The sequence below is a fragment of the Lotus japonicus genome, chromosome 3 (genome assembly GCF_012489685.1).
Source record: "Lotus japonicus ecotype B-129 chromosome 3, LjGifu_v1.2".
Lineage (NCBI taxonomy): Eukaryota > Viridiplantae > Streptophyta > Magnoliopsida > Fabales > Fabaceae > Lotus > Lotus japonicus.
This window is the reverse complement of record NC_080043.1, coordinates 14,200,030-14,220,492: the sequence shown is the minus strand read 5'-3', so window position 1 is coordinate 14,220,492 and position 20,463 is coordinate 14,200,030. Positions and strand designations below refer to the sequence as shown.

Below are 20,463 nucleotides of genomic sequence, written 5' to 3'. Positions count from 1 at the left end.
CATTTTTTTCTATCATCACATATCCATCTCAAATATTTGACCCTAAAACACCGTCCTTTGCAAACACTACTAGACCAACAATGGTCTATTTTTTGGAAAAAAAAATTATACTTCAATAAAAACAAAACACATACAAATGTGCAAAAAAAATCAAATAACAAACCACATAACTCTAATAACAAATAAAAATAAGAAATATTTGATCAACAAATTTTAAACAAACATTAGAAGTTTAATTCCCCGTGCAAGGCACGGGTCATCAACTAGTGAGAGTACATTGGTAATAATTTTAGAGTAATGTATCTATACCACTAAACCACTGAACAGTATCTATACATTGAGTCATTGAGACACATTTTGTTCTTTCTATTTCTCTACTTCGTTTACATCACGTCACATATCTTTTAACATTTATTTATCCTTTTTTTCTTTATATTTTTCTTGAGTGATCCACACTCTAAAGAGAAAGTTGTAAATGTGATTAGAAAAAAAATTACTAGTAGAAACGAAAAAGGGACGGAAAAAAAATTGCAATAAATAAATGTTAATTTTATAGGTCCAAATGTCAAATTTCATTCAAAAGAGTCAAAATCTTAACACAAAAGGAACTGACCTGATTTATTTCGTCATTCTTCATCAAATATATTCATATGACGACAAAAAAAATTCTTATGAAGTCAGGTTCCTTGTAACAACCTCTCATCAAACGCTTTCACTATCGAAGTGAAGAACTGTGTGGTCTGGTCAATTGCTCTCCTTGCTCACCACGTAAAAGTATACTAGGTCCAAAGCAGCCACAGAAGAATTATGTGGTCACACGCAAATGAACCAACATGGTAGCTTCTTTTTTCTTCCCATGTTATGCTTTAAATAGGCCAGGTTACCTCAACAGTCACTCACAACTCACAACCCATACAATTTCAACTATATATTTTTCAGCTTAATTTGCACACTCAAACAGAATCCCTGCTCCAATTTCAATTTGCTACTTGGTAATTGGTATCAAAGAACCTATGGCTTTGTTTTCAACCTTCTTCAATTGTTTTGCTCCCTCAGCTCAAGTCTTTGATGATGTTGAAGGATCTCAAGTGCAACCTTCTTCAGAGAAACCAAAGAGCAAACCAATATCAAAAGGACCTCCAGTGGTGGCTTCTTATTTCCCAGTCAACTATTATCCCTCACGCTTGTAGTAGTGGCTGTAAATTGATCTGCTTCATCTACAGAAGTGCTAGCTATCATTCTTTTGGATAAGATCCTCTATCATCAAATGGTGCATTATTCTCGGTCTCAACTTAATGAAATCATGTCATATCAATTATCAATTAAAAATTACATGGACAAGACATTTATAATCTTACTTGTGTGATTTTTAATTGATATAGTTATCTCATTGGTGAGACAGAAAATGAGACATCATTTATGGACGACAACGGATCTTGATCCCATTTGTGAGGCCAAAGAACCAATCAAGCATACAAGACCCTCCTGCAGGACCATATTATTTCTTCTGTGTTCTTGGTTTAATTTACTTAATTTGATTTTGTTCTTATTGTAAAAAAGTTGTACTGTAAGTAAATAATACGTCTTATATATATTCAATATATCTTACAATTCTCAATGTAGAATAAAAGAATGTGTCCAATTATTGAATAAGTACATCCCCGCATAAATACATACCACTTACAGTTGATATACAATGATTACATTTACAAATTTACAAGCAACACTTTCTATGTGTATTTTCTGTTGTTGAGGCACTGCCTTAATTTGCAAGAATGAACTTCAACTCAAGACAACTTCACTGTGCACATGACCATCTTCCATCCTTATCCAAGATCGAAGGGAAAAGGGCTTCTGAGTGATCTCTAAAATTCGAGCTCCTCTAGGCCAATCACCATAGCCACCATAACCAGTGTGCCTAGCATAGCACAGCCATAGTTTCTTGTGTGGACAGCACCAGTCCAATCCATGGTTGTGTCCAACAAATATTGCCTACAAGGAAATCCATAGTACCATTCAATGTTAAATTTCCAAAAATTCCCATTTGCAGAGAATGAAGGAAATTGTTCACTACAAACACATTTTGCTAAAATATGCATTCAAGAAGTAAAAATATGGGGAGTAGATGGGATGAAAATTGAGGCTTTCTCCTTCAAGTTCCAAAGAGTACTACTCTTCATCTATGTCTGTTATGGTACAACATATGTATCTAAAACACATCCACATGTCCTAACTACCCATGTATGCAATAGATGCACTCACTCTTTTAAGCTTCTCAACATCACAATCAGTAACAAAAGGATACTTGGACACAGAACATGTAGAGATTAAGAAAATCAAGTGTAGTTTCTCATATTTAAGGGATGAACTATTGGAATAACCAATACAATTATAAAATTGTATCAAACCATCGAAAATACAACTTTCCAATTTCTTGATGACCATTCATGTCCAAGATAAAGTAAAATAGAAATCAAATGAAACATAAGCATAATATGCAAAGAGTCTCACTAAATTCAGCTGTCTGTATCTAGAAACAGTTTGGCATATGAAATCAAGTATAGTCGGTGTTCGAGTTTGTATTATGCAAAAAAATTACTGATCTGTGCATGTTTTATATTACCAAAAAAGTAATAAAAGTAATATGCATAAATTTTTTGTGATCTGTGTTCTGTTTTCCCTACCAGATCTGAAAACTTACTTTGCAACAACAACAGTCAATCAAGTATTGCAGTTTGGATTAGTGATGTAGTAGAACTCACTAAAATATCATATTCTGTATCAAAAGTCAGAGCATGTCTATCCACACACATGTCAAATTAAATTCAACAACTTTGATTTTTGTTTTGTGGATTCTTATAGAATCACTTTACAAGTATAGCATTCTGGATTTGACCTTACCTTGACAGAAGTTCTTTTCACAAGAAGATCCATGATGCCTGTTTCAGCTTCTTGAGCAGCAACCCTTTCTTTGTTAATTGAACCCACACAAGGCTTTCGTATGCCAAACTTAGGAGCCACTTTTTTATAGGCTGTACTTGGAATATGCCAGAAAATAATCTCGGGAACCCTGTAATTCAATATGTTTTGATTGGATTATGCAAAAAGGAAGGAAAGGAAACAAGAAATATCTATGAATTGAATTGTTTTACAACATATTTCACTTGATATACTTTAATGACACAAATAGGAAAAATAAGAAATCAACAAAGTTGGATTAAATGCTTGATATATGTAATTTTTAATTGCTCCGGATGCATTTAGGATCAAAGCAAAATAACTTTGGACTAAATGCTCTCTCATTCTACCTAGAGTCGCTGTTAATTTCTTCAGCTTTTTGCTGAAACCATTCAGCTTGGCTACTAGATATGACTTCTGGATAGGAACCACCACCAGAATCAAGGAAGTAAAGGAAAGCAACTGGTGATTTTGGATCATCTGGTGATGAAACTTGAAGGACATAGTTGGATACACTTGGCCAAAGATTTCTAGGACCATAGCTAGAAAATGATTCATTGTGCTGGATCTCATTTTTCATCAGCTCCAATCGTCCAGTTCCTCTGAAGCTACATTCTTCTTCTCCTGAAATTTATCAAATATGTCTTTTGTTGAACATATCTCAAACACTTAATCTTATGAAAAAAATGTAAAAGATGACTAATTACCAATTATCTAAAACTCTGAGTAGTGGACAATGAAGCCAAAAAAATTATAGTCATCAAATACATGATAGAAGTTCCATTCGAGAAGACTATATATACAGCAACAAAGTGAAACCAAAATGTTACTGTATTCCAAAATGGGACAGTAACACTAACACCAAAATACCATTTCCCTGAATGTGTTTTCTAGCTCATGACTTGAACACAGCACCAGTAACCTGAGAACTCAAACTATGATCACCATCTATCTCAAGTGCTCAAGCTCAACAATGCCTACAGTAATTGTCCTAATAGTTATATTCAAAGAATAAACAGGGGTTGATAATATATAGTTGGTCAAGGAACTAGAAAACCTTTTCAGTAGTTTTCTAACAAGCTGAATAATATTCAAAGAAAAATTCACCATATAAGAGAAAACTCACAACTTACTACCAGGAATGCATCTAAGATCAGGTATCTTCTAAACATGAAAATAATCATAACCTTATCTATTAGTATATTGCCCTTTACCTGTATATGAAGGTCCTGCTTGAGGACAGCGGATTGGAGGAATTCCAGGGGTAGAGAACCACTCCAGCGGCCACTCAAAGGAAGCATCATCATGGTTTCCAAATACACTAGCCCAAGGTATGCCCCTATTTCTTGCTGGAGAGGTTGCCTGATCCCAATACAAGCTTGCATTTGCAACCATCATATTGTTAGCCGTAACGACATCACCAAGATATATTACAAAATCTGTCATAAAGTTAACATAATTAGTTTCCTGCATTCAAAAAAATTTAAAATCATGACACCACAAAAGAATATTCATCCACAAAAATAGGAAGAAATAATCCATTGACGCACGCCATGAAGTTAATCCATTGACACCCATGAGACTAATCCCTCAAGCCTCGGAAATCACGTTAAGTTGGTAGGTCTTTCCCAACAAATGTTTCTCCATATGCATTGTTCAGGGATCAAACCCCGAACTAGATGCTTAAGGAATCTAACAAATGCTTCTCCATATGCAGTGCACAATGATCGAGATGCTCAAGGAGTCCAACTATCTACAGGCTGTGCTACACCTTGTTGGTAAACACATAATTTTAACAAATTTTCCTACATCTTTGTTAAGAAAATTCTTTTTACCTCCTCTCTATTCAAAAATTCATAACTTATGCTTAGAAGTTCTGTTCTGATTTCTTTTTTGATTATGTAGGTTTAACTGCAATTGCGACGACCGCAACTTAAAGGGTCCTTTTTAGGACTCACAGTATCGTGACCGCATCAACCCGCATTTGTCTGCAATTCTACGACATAAATGTAATCTCTTAACATATACTCTAATACTACCCTCTATCAGTATCATCACCAATCCAAACATGTTGTAGTAATCGATCACAGTTGAGTTCACGGAAACCATTTTCACCTGGAGCTTCGTTGTCGAGCACCGAGTTCATGACCTTGATGGACTTCACGTCTTGAAGTGGGCCCCAGTTCGTCCAAGCATTCTCCCCAAAATGCAGGTCCGCAAACAGCGCAACTTTAAACGGCGCGCCTGGCCGCACCGGAACCCGCCTCTCCGCCGCAGCACCTCGTGGCAATCTGAATCGTATGGCAGATGACGGCAGACCGTGATGGGAAGACGACGATCCGACGGTGGAGAACAGAGCGAGGAATAGCAGGGGTAACAGCGTCTTCTTCCACCACTGATGAGTTTCCATTCTGATGGAAGAAGAATATGAAACGGAACAGAAGAACCTCACTGTTAAGTAACTTAAGTTATATCACTGCATTTTTTATTTTTTATTTATTTATTTTTGAATTTGCAGGTGAGGACAGGTAACCGGTCGACCTGTTGATGACAATTGTGTTCGACTCGAGTGTGATGAAGATTAAAGATTTTACAGCTCATGAGAATAGAACTTTAAATTATAAAGTTTAAACAATCACTTTTAACACTGTGACCGGCACCCATCGACTATAATTGTCGACTATCATCTTGTAGTTTAATTGACCAGTAAGTTGAGAATTGGAGAACTACTGCAATTTCTAGTTTTGGAGTAGTTGAGAGTGAGTCCATATGTAAGTAATATAATAATTTTAAACAATTTGGATATATTTTTATGCTGGATACCAATATTTGTCCGTAGTATTATAGTATATCCCATGTGCTTAGAATTTTACATGAACTTTGCCTTGGCATATTCTCTGCCAGAGCATAGGTATATCATTTTTAAAGTCAATGTTTTATCATTTATTTAAATACTTAGATACATGAGAATTTTTATCATTCTGTCATTTAGTTTTTACAATCAACATTCGAAAACTTAAATATAAATTATAAATTATTTACATAAGTTTTTTAAAACGCTTCATAATCTTGTAAGTGCATTTCAGCCGTGAATTTTAGTTTTTATTTTTAAATATTCAAATAGTTAGCAATTCATTCACCAGTTCAACGATAATGCTCATACTGGAGTTTCATCGTAAAGCACGGTGTCCATAACCTTAGTGGAGTTAATGTCTTGGAGCGGGCCCCAACCCGTGGACGAGGCCTCTCCAAAATGCAGATCCGCAAACAGAGTCATCTTGAAGGGTGCACCTGCTCGCACCAGAATCTGCCTCACTGCGACAATAGCTTTTTGTAGTCTGGATCTGACAGTTAATTCCTGGTCATCCCGCTAGTCAGATGATCCTATGGTGGAGAAGACGGAGAGAAAGAAGATGCATAACATCGCCGTCCACGTCCACTTACTTCGACAACAAGTGAATTTAGAAATTCATCCACTTACTGAAGAAGGAAACAACATAAATATCATCGCATTTAGATTTGGACTATGTTAGAATTTAGAAGTCACTCTTGTATTCTCTTTTTGGTTTGAATTTAGAATTATGAGTTACGTTGTTCTATGTTATATATAAATATATATATATATATATATTATTTTTTAAACTTATGTTAGACATAACTAAATTTCATTGAGATTATATTGGAAGGATAATTGAGAACTAATGCAACATATGTCGAGCACTACAACAATTTCATATAGGGGTGGAACCTAAAAAATGAGATAAGAGAGTGAAAATTTAACACATTAAAAAAATTCACATTACTTTAAAAAAAATGACGTTCATTAATTAAAAGTGATGGTCTAAAATTTTTAAGGCTTAATTGCAACTTTGGTCCCTGACATTTACAAAAGCCACAATTTTGGTCCCTCACCTAATTTAATTACATAAATCGTCCATCACCTAACACTCCGTGAGTAACGTTAGTCATTCTGTCAATTTGCTAACGGAAGGAGGCTGAGGTGGATTAATAATCTGACGTGGACAACACTGGGGAGTGAGAGAGAGTCACATGGGGACCCTTGTACAATCCACAGCCATAAAACACTCTTCCATGACTGTATGGTGTCCCTGATGCTACAAGGAGAGCTTCAACTCCGCAATCACAAAGAATCTTCAGTGGCTTGGACTTGTGGAATCGCCTTCCAGATCCAGAACATGCAGATGAACCTTCGCTAAATCCCCCCATAACCGTCGAAACCAAGGACCTGCAGCAGTTGGAGAAGCTTCTTCGTCTTTCACGCGAGTTGCAGTAGTTGGAGAAGGACCCTTACCCTTACACGCGAGCAGCCTCTGTTTTATAGGAGAAAAAGGAAAGAAGGTGACCGTTGGAGGTCACGTGCTCCCCATGTGACTCTCTCTCACTCCCCAGTGTCGTCCACGTCAGATTATTAATCCACCTCAGCCTCCTTCCGTTAGCAAATTGACAAAATGACTAACGTTGCTCACAGAGTGTTAGGTGAGGGACGATTTATGTAATTAAATTAGGTGAGGGACCAAAATCGTGGCTTTTATAAACGTCAGGGACCAAAGTTGCAATTAAGCCAATTTTTAATAGCTATATATACATGATACTATACAACAAATAGAAAACACATACACGCACACGTGCATGAGCCTACACATATATATATATAAATATATCTAATCTAATATTATATAGTTTAGAAGTCATCAAAAGCTTAGGTGTGTATCAAAAAAAAATCAAAAGCTTAGGTGTCAAAAAACTAGAGCTTCCACAATTTTAGGTACATGTGTCAAGCATCTAAAATTTGAGAAATTTTCAATATGACTTAACCTATAATAATATACCATTTCACATAAATAACTAAAGTAAAAAACAGTTAAAAAAAAAAAGTAAAGTAAAAAACAAAAGCTAAAAATAACCACAAATGATTTCTCACGCACCTCTATTTTAGGAATTTGTTAGTCACGTTATAATATAATTTGAGAGGTAAATTTTAAAATTTCCTATAACAATGTACCTGGTACATGAGTTCATCTTCAACCCAAGAAAAGGGAGCCAAATTTAAAATTCAAAATTTTCATAAACTTTCGAAGACTAATTTAAATATTTCTTTAAAACTGACTAATTTTAATATTGAACTCAAAGAATGGATTTTTAAAAAAACACATAGAAAGTAATTAAAAAAAAAGAATACCTAACAACTTTTTTAAAAAGGTGGCAGTTTTTTTTGAACTTGTGTAGATCGTCAAAAGTTTTGGAAAATAATATATATTCAATGCATCTAGAATATATACCAACGTGAAAAAAATTGAAATATCCGCTCATCATAATTTTAGTGGATTTTATTTAGGTTCTATATAAATCTGGTCACAATTTAAAAGATTTTTATAAACAAAATCTGATTTTGATATATGGAATGGAATGTGGGAGAGAAATTCTTTTGATCTGTCAATTTTGAATTTAAAACTTTATTATTTTTAAAAAAATTCAAATGCGCCAACAGTCAAATTTCAAGGGTTAAATTTGTTATTCCTTTCAACAAAAAAGGGGGTTAAATTTGTTATTAAAAATTGATCACCATCAAATTTGAGATGCCATGTACTCCTAACTCAAAGTAATTTCTCCCTTCTTCCTATCAACCATGTCAGATCATACTCTCTTCTCCTTTTTTTCTTCCATGTATGTCAACAATGCTTTGCTTTATGCCTTTATAAATTACAAATTGTTATAACTCAAAGGCATATAATTTCCTCATATCCTTGGTAGTCCTTTTTCTTCATCTTTGAACATAAATCTGCTTCAGCAAGCTCCAATGATTCTTTAAAGGTGTTATAGAAGCAGAATTTACGTCACGTTGAACTTTTCGTTCATGATTTCAGCATATTTTCTTCATTATCCTTTGCAACCTGTTTCTCTTTGTTTAATTTTTTTAGCTACAATCCTCTTCTATGTTTCATTATTGTTTTGAAATGTTCATGTACGGTTGTGTTTGTTGATAAAAAAATCTTGATGGATAGACATCACTTTTATTTCATTTTTCTATTATTATGTGATTTCAACGTTTATCTGCACTTTTTTGTAGGGGTACTGGACGAAGACAAGAGCTTATTTGAATGTTGATTTTCCTTTTATCATAAATTCCTTATGAAGATATTAGGTAATCTTTCTTTTTATTGAATTCTTTCCATTTTTGTTGTATTGAAGGTTTATTTTCATTTTGATAGCAGTGAAGAAACAATTCATGATTCTTCCTTTGTAATACAAATTCTTATTTTCACAATACATGTTGTCGACTTTTATCAACTGCAATCAGTTTTTTTTTGTTCTACCAATTTGTATATCTGTTGTCTTATGTCCTTTCTATAAATTTACAGGCAGTTTTAAGCTTTTCATTTGTTAGGGGTAGTGAGAATCATAGCAAAGGATCTGATGAATTCATAGTGAAAACATTTCACATGGATCCATGAGTATGATTTCGTTCAAGCATTCATTTCTCTCTTCTATATTTTATAATTATTTTAACTGTATTATGATTTCAATTTAATTTGCTAATATACCTCTAAATTACCATTTGACGTTTGGAAATAGTAAGTCAAAAAGATGCAAGAGTCTGGAAGAAGATGCAAGTATAAAAGATGAGATTAGTGAGTGTCTGAGATTTTTTTCTTAATAGCTAATTGATCAATTTCAAATTTAAATTGTTAATTTTAGTTTTTTATTTAAATTTGAATGAGTCTTATTAAGATATACTTATGAAATTTGTTAGGATGTTAGTCAGATTATGTTTAAATCCGTTTAGAACTAACCTTCTATAAGTTTTCAAATTTTGCAGGTTGTATGTAGATTTTTAGATCAGTTTTTTTTTTTTTTGGTTACAGGAGGAAAGCTAAAGACAGGAAAACTACGGATTAGCGTCTAAAAATAATAACGCAATAAGACTAGAAGGCGGAGTAGACCAAACTCGACGCTGAGTCCCTTCCCTCGATGCTTCGCGAGCCAAGGAATCAGCCGCATTGTTCCTCTCCCTTGGAACATAACAAAACTCAACTTTCCAGTCCCTCGACACTAATGTCCGGATCCTCGTGATGGTATCTCGCGCCCAGTAGGTTGAGATGTCGATTGCAGTCCCAAAAACATCAACAACCTGGCTGCAATCTGAGAGACATAACACTGATCTGAAGCCCAACTCCCAGGCATGGTTCAGTCCAAGTTCAACATCTAAAACTTCAGCCAAGAAAGCATTACCATGACCATAGCTCGTGGATGTTCCGGAAACCCAATTACCATGATGATCACGCAACACGGCGCTGGCTCCCATGCGTTTGCGGCCAGCATTCCAACTACCATCTACGGCCACTGATATGGTGTCAACTCTGTCCCGCACCAGACCAGATGTTCCGGAGCTTGGAACGTTTTCATTCATGCGAGAAACTGCTGCAACTCCTGGCCATTTAATCCAGCTTGTGGCATCAATCATAGCTTGGCGAAGCACGTAATTCATCTGCCAATGTCCCTCTCCAATTGCAGCATCGTTCCTCCAACGCCACGCCCACCAGAGAATAGCAAACGGAAGAACCGATTTGTGGTGAACAACAAGGTCTGCAAACCAAGTTTTAAACGGTACATGGAGCCGTAGCGGCGGCACGAGCGTTCCAAAGTGAGACCATAGGCTTCGAGAGTCAGGGCATAAACGGAGAATGTGATCCATGTCTTCAACGTCAGCATTACATCTGCTACAGCGAGGAGACGTGCCAAGATGGTTATGAACCCGTTTGGCATTCGTTGGGAGAGAATCCTTTGCAATAAGCCACATGAAATAACGAATTTTTTCCGGTACCTTCGTGCGCCATATCTGTTTCCAACACCCTGGATGCTCGATGTCCGTTCCTGAGATCAAAGCATAAGCAGTGCTGGTAGTGTAACCTCCATTCGCTGTTTCAGTCCATCGTAGTGTATCCATGCCAGAAGGGTTCAACGGCACCTGCACTTGGCTAATTTCCTGCATAATTTCAAGAGGCAGAACCGTATATAATTTATGGAGATTCCATGTTCCCCCTTGCCACAACTCAGCCACAGTAAGTTGAGTATCAGTGATGTGGACAAACGGCACTCGATGACATAATTTTCCCGTCCCCAACCAGTTATCGTACCAAAATGAGGAGTGCCCATTCCCAAGATGCGTGTAGAAACCGGCAGAAAGATAGTTTTTTGCATGAATTATCCCTCGCCATATGTATGAGTCCCCGCTATTAAATGAACCACCAAGCACGCAGTCATCTTGTAAATATTTCTGTGAAAGAGCTTGTACCCACAATTTGTCTTTGTCATGAATAAAACTTTGTACAAGTTTGCCCAACATGGCAATGTTGTTATAGCGTGTACTCCTGATACCAAGGCCTCCCTGAGCTTTGGGGCAAGTTATCTCACGCCACGGTACAAGGTTCCAACTCCGAGTATTGGTTCCTTTCGCCCAAAGACAATTTCTGATTTTCTTGTCAACCTGTTCACAAACAGACTCAGGTAACCATAGAGCTTGCATAGAGGAGATTGGGATCAATGTCAAAACTGATTGAGCCAAGCAAAGTCTCCCCGCCTTATTTAACAATTTGTTCTTCCAGGACGCTAATCTGGTATTGATCTTTTCCACCACAGGTAAGAAATTATCACGTGTAAATCTTCCCTTCAACAAGGGTATTCCAAGATATTTACCCAAATTACTAGCCCTCTCAATGCCCAGGATATGGGAAAGGTCTTGCTGAACATTCTGAGCAATTTTTTTGGAACAAAACATCCTGGATTTCTCTAAATTCACCTTCATGCCAGAGACCACACAGAAATCTTGAAGGGTTTTGGCCACCAAATTCATTTGATCTGAGTTTGCTCGACAAAATAGTAGAACGTCATCCGCAAAGAAAAGGTGAGAGATCCCCACTCCTTCTTTGGCAATTCGAATTGGATGCCAAGCGCCTTCATTCACCAATTTCTGAATTTGGATTGCCAAACGTTCCATGCAAAGCACAAATAGATAAGGTGAAAGAGGATCACCTTGTCGGAGACCACGTTGTGGCCGGAAGGCGGGAAGCTTGGATCCATTCCACAAGATTGACAAGGATGCTGATTCCACACCCCACATGATCAAGTCCACAATTTTGGGTGGGAAACCAAAATCATGTAAAGTAACACGCAGAAATTCCCAGCTTATCCTATCGTATGCCTTTTCAAGGTCGATCTTCAAAGCCACTAACCCTCCTTTACCTCGTTGTGTGTGGATGGTGTGCATGACCTCCTGAGCAAGAATAATGTTATCCTTGGTACCCCTCCCTGGAATGAAGATGCCTTGCAGTGGTCCCACTAGATCAGACAACAAAGGGCGAAATCGGTTTACCAAAACCTTTGTAATAATCTTGTAAGCAACATTACAAAGGCTGATGGGCCGCAGATCTTTAAAGCGGAGTGGTTCATCTACTTTGGGAATAAGCACAATTAGAGTCTCAAGAATATCAGCTTCTGCTTTTCCATCTCTGAATGCATCAGCTACCATTCTATGAACATCGCTGCCCAAAATATCCCAATATTGCTTGTAAAAGAAAGCCTGGAAGCCATCTGCACCAGGTGCCTTGAAGGAATGCATTGCCATCACCGCACGCCTCACCTCCTCCATGGAAACAGGGTCGGTTAGAGCCCTTCTATCCTCCTCAGAAATGCTTGGGGGTCTATTCTCCAATAAATAATTGCGTTGAACCTGCACATCTAGAGAAAATAAGTTAGTGTAAAACTGTTGTGCCCCCTCCTGGAGCTGTCCGGGATCAGTGCACCACTCATCTCTCTCCACAAATAGGCCATGAATTTTATTCCGCTTTCGCCGGATGATCGTTTGGGTATGAAAGAATTTGGTATTGTGATCTCCAAGCCTGACCCATTTCTCGCGGGATTTTTGGTACCAAAGCATTTCCTCCTGAACAAGAATCTGTTCGTACTCCTCCCTCAAATCCTTTTCTAGGCGCCGAATGGATTCAGTCTCCCGGTCCTCCAACTCCTGTTGTATGCCCTGCAAGCGGCGTTCCACCCGTTTCTTCCGCCGGTGTATACTCCCAAAAGTTTCCCTGTTAAATGTTCTAGAGGCATTTCTTATATTATTCAACTTACCCAGGATTGAGCTTGGAGGTTTAGCCCAAGTCCTCTCAACCAACGGTTTGTATGCTGGGTGTGTGGCCCAAGCAGCATGAAAGCGGAATGGTCTGGTTTGTTGATCACCTGGTTCAACAGTACAACGCACAAGGAGAGGAGCATGATCCGAGTAGATCCGAGAGAGATGTTCAACGTATGCCTCAAGGAAAAAATGCCTCCAAGCCAGGTCCCCAAGAGCCCTATCAAGACGTTTAGCCATGATTCGGGTGCCATCTCTTCTTCGTTCCCATGTAAATTTTGTTCCTGTCGACCCCAGATCAATAAGTTCACAGGAATCCATCATGGTTAACATTCTTTGCGCAGGCACTTCACTGAAATCACCTCCAGCTACCTTAGACGAGAAACAAACCTCATTATAATCCCCCAAGGCAAGTCAGGGATCAGTAATTTGTTGACGGAGGACTGACATATGTTGCCACAATTCTTCTCTTCTTGTTGGATTGGGGCTCCCATAGACAACTGAGCATACCCAATTCCGAGCACCCCAACAAATAGAGATAGACACCACTTGAGTGTGAATGTTCACAACTTGAACTCTGAACTGACGTGCAATCGGAACTAATATCCAAATACCACCACGATGTCCTTCTGCTTCCGTCGCGCTGCAAAGTTCATAGCCCAACCCGCGCCAAAACTCAGCCACACCCTCAAAGCGACAATGTGTTTCCACAACTGCAAATATAGAAGGGTGAAAAGAATGGATGAGATCCTTCACCCTCCGCTTGCCTCGAGCACCTGCTCCTCCCCTAATATTCCAAGCAATAATACTTAGGTTTTTACTATCCATAAAAATGGTTGAAGCAAGGGTGCACGCTGCCAGCACTGTTAAGTTCTGGAAGCTGATCGAGTAGGCACCAGTTCTCCTGGGTCAAATGGAGTACCTCCTTCAAGAAGCATGGATGTGCCGCCTGTTCCTTGTTGTTCCTGGTTATTCTCCTCAAGGATGCTATATCTGCTGCCACCTTGATGTTCCAAATTCATAGTGGAGCACACACCATTCTCAAGAGTGAAAATCTGGTTGCCTCCTATCACCACCGCTGTCGTACCTTTGCTGCTGGACGTGGCCTGATGTAGCTTAGGGGTAGCCTTCGTCGGTGGCGCAATGTGCTGCACCATGGGGCGCACCGACCCACCATTAATGGCAGGATCTTTGCGAGTTCTTTTCTTTCCGTTTTTATCAGCCATTGGATAAGTGTTGGGATCAAAATTCACTCCAGCAGTGAATTGCATTACTCCAGTAGATGTTGATTTAGCCGATTTTGGCATTGGCATAGGCTCATTATGATTATTTCCTTTCTTGGTTGCCTTGACCTTCTCAACATCAGTCTGCTTTGAGGAGGCATTTATTGGTTTCTTCAAATTCTTCTTACGTTTCTCCACTACCAACCAATCACCATGGGCTGTCTCGGGGCATTGAATGGGCTTAATAACAGGACCTGAAATTACGCCCTCCATCATTGCCTTGTCACCCACGAAATTAGCGGCTTCTAGGGTTTCTGCAGCGGCTGCTAGGGTTTCTGCCGCGCCTGGAATTTTCGCCGCCGCCATAGCTGCGGTGCACACCTTCTCTGCGTTTCCACTAGAGGTGGTTGCTGTGTGCTCTGTGGCCTTGCTTTGCGGCACTGGCTGTGTACAATTGCGTGTCATGTGGCCATAGCATCCGCACGTTGAACATAGCAGGTGTAGGCCTTCGTACTCGACATTATACCATGTTTTCCGGAGACGGATTCTCCCCACCACTGGTTGGTTGAGGTCGATCTCGACGCAGATGCGCGCGAACTTGCCACACTCCATGTCCACTGTGTTCATATCCACCTTAATAGGGGTGCCAACCGCCGTCGCCAATGTGCATAAGATGCTCTCGTCATAGAATTGGAAGCCCAGGCCTGGGATGCGAATCCAGACGAGGGTCGTGTTCACCTTTGCGTCTGCCGCAACGAAGTCCGGAGTCCATGGCTGTATCGACAAGTAATGATCGTATATGAGCCATGGTGCACCCGAGACCACCTTCTCCTTATCAGCCACGTGATCAAACTTGATCAAAAAATATCCATGATGGACATCCTTCACGGTGTAGCCTCCGGTTAACTTCCACATGGAGCGAAGCTTCTCAGTGAGTGCCCCGTAGCCAATTCGTTTTCCCAGCAACTTGATAACCAAACAATCCTCAAACGGCTTGCAAATCCTATCGTAGTCGGCTTCCTCCACGAAATCAAAACAGGGAAACAAGCGGTTCTCATCGACCAGGTCAAGCTTCATGACTCCCTCCTTAACCAGGTCCACAATCTTCTTTGGCTTGGACGCCTCAACGCCGAGTACTTTCTCTTTGAACGTAGCTTTCATCTCCGGCGGCCTCCCCGCCGGCTTGCCCTTCTTGCCGCTCTCGCTCTCGCTCTCGACCTCCATGGTTTTATGGGAAGTAAAAAGAAGATATCTTCTTTTTAGATCAGTTTGTTAGGGTATGTTTGGATGGAAGATAAAGTTAGGGGAAATAAATGAAGAATGAAAGATAGAGAAAGGAAAGAAGGAAAAAAGAAATGTGTAATAATATTTTTAGACTAAAATTACACTAAAATTAAAATAGTTATATGATATTTAAATTTTTCATTTTAATAGATATTGTATATATCTTTCAACAAATAGTTATTTTTTGGTTATTCAAAAATTAGTTATTATTATTATTACAAGTAAAATAAGCCAAATGAAATCAACATGAAAGAAAATGAAGCAACATTATATCAAGACAAATGGTTGATGTACTGTTAATGTAAAGTTTTTTTCACACTGACGTCCAATTAATTTATGCCACGTCAAAAATTTATATTTATTTAATTAAAAATAAAAAGGAATGTAATCGTTGAGTCTTATGTGTCATAATTTGTTTATGTGTACATCGATTAAACCCACATAACATCGGTATTAATTTTAGTTGATTCACGTATGAATGTAAATTTGACAACTGGGTGTCATAGTCCTTTTAGCTTAAAATGCAGCACATCCATCTATTTTATCTCCGGTGGAGAGAGGAACGTTTTTTCAAGTGGGTTCTATGAAGTTTTTTCTTTCCAACACGTTCAATTATAGAAGTAGATAATGGAAGGATTTTATTTTGTGTGTTTTCCTTCATTTCTCCTCCCTGTGTCTCAAACCAAACACAACTTGATTACTGGTCCATCTGAACTGTTGCTCCAACTTATATAGTTTGTTTATCCAGATATGGTTTCTCATCTTACAGATCCAACCTTTTATCAAGAAAGAGCTATATTAGTCCCTACATTAGAATCAATTGAAAAAGTCAATCAATATATTTTATCTTGCATTGAAAGGGAAGAAAAAAAAATATTTGAGTTGTGATTATGCTTGCAAGTCTGATGAGGACAACGATGTTGAAGCTGCATGGTTAACACCAGAGTTTCTACCTGAAGTAAAATGATCTGGAATTCTAAATCACAAATTGGTGTTGAAGAAAGGGGTGTCTGTCATGCTTCTAAGAAACTTAGATCAATCATCTTGATTATATAATGGAACTAGACTTTAAATAGACGATTTGTGCACAAATGTGATCGGTGCGACTGTTGTGACTGGAACAAATTCCGGAAAAAAAGTTTACATTCGTAGGATGAGTTTGATTCCGCAAGACTCTGGTCTTCCATTCAAATATGAAAGACGACAGTTTCCATGACTGTTTGTTAGGCTATGACTATAAATAAGAGTCAAGGGCAATCTTTGAGCCATGTTGGATTATACCTTCCTAGACCGGTATTCACTCCTGGTCAGTTCTACGTAGCAGTATCAAGAGTTAAAAGTAGAAAAAGATTAAGAATCCTAATACTGGATGATGAAGGAAAAGTTACCACTTAAAAAACAAATGCTATCTACAGAGAGGTCTTTGAAAATGTTTGAGATTTGTTCTTTGTCTAATATTTTTAGTTAATTGAAATCACTTTGTATTTTTCATATACCTTATAATATGTTGTTATTTCTATTTGGTACTTGAATGATGAGCTTCCAATTCAATTGCGTGATTCCATTTTTTTGTTGTTGAATATTGTGATTGAAGGTTGCAAGAGATATTGTGTTGCAAAATAACCATGGAGTCTTTCAGCCATGGCTGATAACTGTGTTGGTAATAATAATTTTACTTAAAAACTGTTAGATGATTTCTACTATTGATTATGGTAAATTGTTTGAAGTGCATTGTATTCATCTTATTTTGGAAGCATATTAATCATCAAATGTTATGATAATATAGGTTCATATGATGCTTAAGCAATTACGTGCTGGGAATAATTGGTCTATCACTACATACATGAAATCTTAAGCTACTTAAATATGCACTTATTTATTTATCGTCCAACGCAGAAATATGTTATTACTTTAGTAATATTTTTTTTTGCTCTTGAATAAATACTTTTAGTCCTAACCAGTAAGTGATGTAATTTTTATGGTGTCTCATTCTTTGCAGGTAGAAACTTATGAAAAAGAAATTAAAGGACAAAATGTCACTTCATCAAAGGCATTTTTACATTGCTATTATTTACTTTGTAATAAATTTCCCAGTTCAAGTTGTTTTCACATTTTAAAGATCTTTCCGAATCTATTTGTTATGTAATTCGGTTCATTGTATCTCTAATTAAAACACTATTTAAGAAGTAGGTCATTTCAGTTTTCTACAGTATGTCAATTTGGATAAAATTTATCTTATATTTTATTAATTTATTTTTAACTCATGGTGATCAACGGGGGGAAGAACTGTAATTTTTATGAATATAATCTGCACATGATTCTATGATAGTGTCCTCTCTTAAATCAAATTAAATATGAAACATAACCAAAACATACCTGAATGTAACTCGATTCAATTAAAACAAAAAGACCATATAAAAAAATTTACTTATTGCTCTTAACTTTATTTTCTTTTTCCATATTATTCATCCGTGCAACACACGGGTTCGGATACTAGTATTAAGTAGTGTTTGACCCGACTTTTATTTTACTTTTAAGTTAAAGTTGGGGCAAACACAATTTTTAAAAAGTTCTAGAATTTTAAGCGACTTATTTTTTATAACAGTAAATAGAAATAAGTAGCTTTTTAGAAAAAACTAGGAAAAAAACTTTTTACTTAAAAGTAACGTTTTTTTCTTCTTCCCTATCGTGACTTTCATCTCTGGTTTCCCTGTGCACACAAAAAAAAAGCTCCTTATCCGCGTTTGCCATCCTGCAAGCGTTATTAGCAAACTCATGATGATGAATTGCTAATGAGTAATGAGATTCAATACTATCATAATCGAAGGATCAAATTGATTAGGATAAATTAGAACATACTTGTGGTTGTGCTGTGCGATTGGGTTATGAAATGCTGACGATTTCTGCAGAAGAAAGAATCACAATGTTAATTTGAATTCTTACCCGGTGAAGGAATCCAACACTTCAATTTTGATGAATATTTTGCCAAATAAATAATCATGTTAATGAAGATGAGTGATTCATCTATGGAAAATGTTTTAGATGTTGTGTATAGACGAATGATATATGTATAAGGTTGCATACCAATCATTTGATAAAATGTTTAGATGAGTACATGTAAGAAGACATAGATTATTGATTAAACAATTTTTAGTTTAAAAGTTACATTTAAAATGTAAAAATATGAAAACCACCAAACAACTTTAGTCTTATTTTTAAAGCTCTTAGCTCTTATTTTTAACTTTAACTTATAAGTAGCTTTTAAGCTCTAAAAAAGCTGGGTCAAAAACTACTTTAATGTTAAGATATTCAGCTCGAGAGACAACAAACAAGAGAAAGAGATGCAATCCAATAATTATTAATCCGAACATGAATTCAATGTCTTATTAATGAAAATAATTCAAAAAAATTATAACAATTTGAAGACATTTATAACGAATTACAATAACAAACAATAATGACAAACTACAATAATAATCATAACATAATATAAAGTTTATATCCCATCACACGATCCAACACTTATTTTTTTTTGTACATCTTTAACTTTAAGCTTATGAAAAACTTTTCCAATCTTCACAATTCATTTTTTCAAAAGCAGATATAATGTCTTGTGCTTGTCGAATTTGATTCGTGTTGTTTCTTGTTATTCCCAAAGCTGTAGTTATTTTTTTAACATCTTCCATGATTCCGCAATATAATAACCTAAGGTTTGCGGTTAAATTAAGATAGTATTTCATGATTATGCAATTTGTCTACTAACAAAATGAAAATAAGATATTCGTCCATCAAGCGAAAATTTATGAATTTATATTTCACAGATGCATGTCTATCACATATAAAAGTTGAATCATGAACAAAGATTGATCAAACCTTAGAATCGTAAGCTTATTGTTAAGAGCAACAATGTATCAAAATATAATAGATTAGAGAAATCAAATTGATGTTTAAAAAAAATAAAACTCGAATTTAGAGGGTGGGAGAGAGTGAGTGAACTTGTAGTGGAGGGCGAAGATCTAGTGGTTGAGGGGGCGGCGAAGGGAAAGAGGACATCAAAGAGAGTAGGGGAGGTTTGTAGGAGAAGGTGAGGGTTAGGAAGTGTGAGGCAGCGACAGAGGGGAGAATAAGCGATAAAATGAGAGGGGGCGGTGAAGGTAAGATGGAGGTGATTGTTTATGAGTGTAAGATGGGCGGAGAAGGGGCACAAGATAAGAGGTGAGGTGGGCAGTGAGTTGACATCATGGGAAGTAGAGCATAAACATTTTGTCGAAAATACTTTCAAAAGTAAGATTTATACTGAAAATCAGGTTCCTCGAAAGTTTTTGGTAACAAATACAGATAAAATGCGGTGGTAAATTTGTAATTAAAATCCTATTAGAGAAGTGTGTCTTTATATTATTTTTCGTTTTAGTTCATAATAAGTAGGTTGAATGAAAGGTAGATGAGGTGAGTAACTTCTAGTATTGTTCACGTTAAACTTTGGTTAGGTGGAATCCGTTTTATCTAATATCTGCCATGGCGGTTACTCATGGCGGTATTTTAGCCTTCCACCAAAGCTAATATCCCACCATTATTTGTCTCGTGTTTGGCAGAACTTTGGCTTTCCACCATGACCCACTATTTGAATTAACAACACTGGGTGAAATTCATGTCAGTCATAAAAACATACAAGTGATTTAAATCTTTGATCTGTTATGTTTCATGTCTAAGGATACCAAACACATAACAAAACTCATTCTATAGTCTGCGACAAATGCTACCTTACTATCTTACACGTTCAACAAACAAGAAATACCACAAATCCATAAGGATGAAAAGGAAACACGAAAGAAGAATGAGATCTTT

General features: G+C 37.0%; 2 protein-coding genes across 2 annotated transcripts; both read right to left on the bottom strand.

Moving 5' to 3' along the window:
- Nucleotides 1–1,568: 1,568 nt before the first annotated feature.
- Nucleotides 1,569–5,393, bottom strand: LOC130748515 (probable inactive purple acid phosphatase 16). The gene is made up of 5 exons (XM_057601746.1): nt 5,074–5,393; nt 4,173–4,397; nt 3,309–3,582; nt 2,902–3,070; nt 1,569–1,992 (listed from the first exon to the last, which is right to left on the bottom strand). The coding sequence occupies exons 1-5, from the start codon at nt 5,366–5,368 to the stop codon at nt 1,783–1,785; spliced, it is 1,173 nt and encodes a 390-aa protein (XP_057457729.1). The 5' UTR covers nt 5,369–5,393; the 3' UTR covers nt 1,569–1,782.
- An 8,584-nt stretch (nt 5,394–13,977) lies between these two features.
- LOC130743650 (uncharacterized) lies at nt 13,978–15,558 on the bottom strand. Its single transcript, XM_057595884.1, has one exon. It carries the CDS (start codon nt 15,556–15,558, stop codon nt 13,978–13,980), a length of 1,581 nt encoding a protein of 526 aa, XP_057451867.1.
- Nucleotides 15,559–20,463: the final 4,905 nt, after the last annotated feature.

Coding starts and splice junctions, on each gene's coding strand:
- LOC130748515 (XM_057601746.1), bottom strand. CDS start 5,368: ATGGAAACTCATCAGTGGTGGAAGAAGACGCTGTTACCCCTGCTATTC. Junction 3,071..3,308: donor GAAATTAACAGCGACTCTAG/GTAGAATGAGAG, acceptor ATTGAATTACAG/GGTTCCCGAGATTATTTTCT. Junction 1,993..2,901: donor TGAAAAGAACTTCTGTCAAG/GTAAGGTCAAAT, acceptor ATTTCCTTGTAG/GCAATATTTGTTGGACACAA.
- LOC130743650 (XM_057595884.1), bottom strand. CDS start 15,558: ATGGAGGTCGAGAGCGAGAGCGAGAGCGGCAAGAAGGGCAAGCCGGCG.